At 44.5% G+C, this 2,006-nt stretch overlaps 1 protein-coding gene across 1 annotated transcript in view; it reads left to right on the forward strand.

Moving 5' to 3' along the window:
• The window catches only part of EMWEY_00022650 (hypothetical protein, conserved), a gene marked incomplete at both ends in the record, with an annotated part of 1,938 nt that extends 996 nt beyond the window's left edge, over positions 1-942 (forward strand). The window contains 2 exons of the mRNA XM_013477914.1: positions 1-585; positions 918-942. The exon at positions 1-585 is cut by the window's left edge and continues 880 nt beyond it. Coding sequence (XP_013333368.1) covers positions 1-585; positions 918-942 — 610 coding nt within the window. The remainder of the gene's footprint in view (positions 586-917) is intronic.
• Positions 943-2,006: the final 1,064 nt, after the last annotated feature.

Here is a 2,006-nt window from a genome sequence, read left to right on the forward strand (position 1 = left end):
CTCCTTTAGCAGCAGCGGCTCCTTACCTTATCTACAAGGAGACACTCATGAGCAGCAGCAGGAGCAGCACGAGCAGCAGCACGAGCAGCAGCACGATCAGCAGCATGAGCATTTAGAGGATTCGGATGCTGCTGCTGCTGCTGCAGCTGCAGCAGCAGCAGCAGCAGCAGCAGAAGCAGCATTATCATGGGAAGATGAATCACATAGAGGAGACACAGAAGATGATGCAGCAGCACGGGGTGTCTCTGCATGCAGCAACAATTCTTTGCTGCTGCAGCAAAGAGAAGAATCTCTTCCTTATGTACAACCAGTAACACAAGAGTTGCTGCAGCATCTGCAGCAGCAAGAGGAACTGCAGCAGCAGCAGGAGCAGGAGCAGCAAGAGCAGCGGCAGCAGGAGGAAGAGGAAGAGGAAGACGATTCATATATCTCCCGATCCCCAGACAGTGGAGACACCGCAACAGCAGCAGGAACAGCAGCAGCAACAGCAGCAGAAGCAGCAGCAGCAGCAGCAGCAGGAGATGATTTAGGAGACAGTTTAGCAGCAGCATATGAGGAAGGATTATCCTTGGATCGTGTTGTGGGGTTTGAATCGATCCCACTGTCCCCAGAAGACGATCCCACACGATCCCCACCTGCTGCTGCTGCTGCTGCTGCTCCTGCTGCTGCTGCAGCAGAAGAAGCAGCAACACCAGCAGCAGCAGCAGCAGCAGCAGCAAAAGGCTTCCCTCCCTGCAGCAGCAAACGTTGTTGCATAGCTCTAGGTAGAGCCCCATGCTCAAACCCATCAAAAAAAACAGCAGCAGCAGCAGCAGCAGCAGCAGCAGCACCAACAGCAACAGCAGCAGCAGCAGCACCATCAACAGCAGCAACAGCAGCACCATATGTAGGGTGTCTGCTTCCTATATCTATATTAGATCAATTATGGATAGGGTATGGTGATGGTTTATTAACTTGTGTGTCTCTTTCTTCTTATTTGCTGCTAAATGCATGCAAACTTAATTATCCCCATATACATACTCTCCTTTATTCGAAGTATAGAGGTAAATAAATAAATAAATAAATTAATTAATTAATTAATTAAATTAATTAATTAATTAATTAATTAATTATATTTAATTAATTAGGAGGGACACAGAGAAAAAAGCAGAAAAAATGAACAAAAAGGAGAAAAAAGAGACACTTTTTTATATGTCTGTCTCCTGCTGCTGCTGCTGCTGCTGCTGCTGCTATTTGCTGCTGCTGCTGCTGCTGCTGCTGCTGTTATTATTATTATTATTTGCTGCAGATTTAATAATTGCTGTTTGTGCTAATAAAGTTGTTTGTATGTTTTGTCCTCGTACCTTCCAATGCCTCCTTGAGTAAACCCTAAACCCTAAACCCTAAACCCTAAACCCTAAACCCTAAACCCTAAAAAGGAGGATGGATATTCTTATGATGGATATATTTATTTATTTATTTATTTATTTATTTATATAAATAAAGGATAATAATAATTATAATTATTCTTTCTTTTGTTATATAGCAGCTTGCTACTGTTGATTATCTCCTGCTGCTTGTTGCTGCTTGTTGCTGCTGCTGCTGCTGCTGCTGCTGCTGCTGCTGCTGTTGCTGCTGCAGGATAGATGCAAATGCATTAACATGTTCTTCTCCTCTTTCTTATTTATATGTATTGGAGGCACCAGAGGCATGGGAACTTAGATCTACTATTCTTCTTGCTGTAAGCTTCCTGCTGCTGCTGTTGCTGCTGCTGTTGCTGCTGCTGTTGCTGTTGCTGCTGCTGCTGTTGCTGTTGCTGCTGCTGTTGCTGCTGCTGCTGTTTCCTACATCCCTTCGTTAGATGTACAAAAACCACCACAACAAACCCCATTACTACCTCCCCTTCCCCCAAGCAGCAGTAGCAACAGCAGTAGCAGCAGCAGCAGCAACAGCAGCAGCAGCAGCAGCAGCAGCAGCAGCAGCAAATAAATATATTTTTTTTTTTTTTTTTTTTTTTTTTTTTTTTT

Source organism: Eimeria maxima, genomic scaffold, assembly GCF_000499605.1.
Source record: "Eimeria maxima Weybridge genomic scaffold, Emw_scaff222, whole genome shotgun sequence".
Taxonomy (NCBI): domain Eukaryota; phylum Apicomplexa; class Conoidasida; order Eucoccidiorida; family Eimeriidae; genus Eimeria; species Eimeria maxima.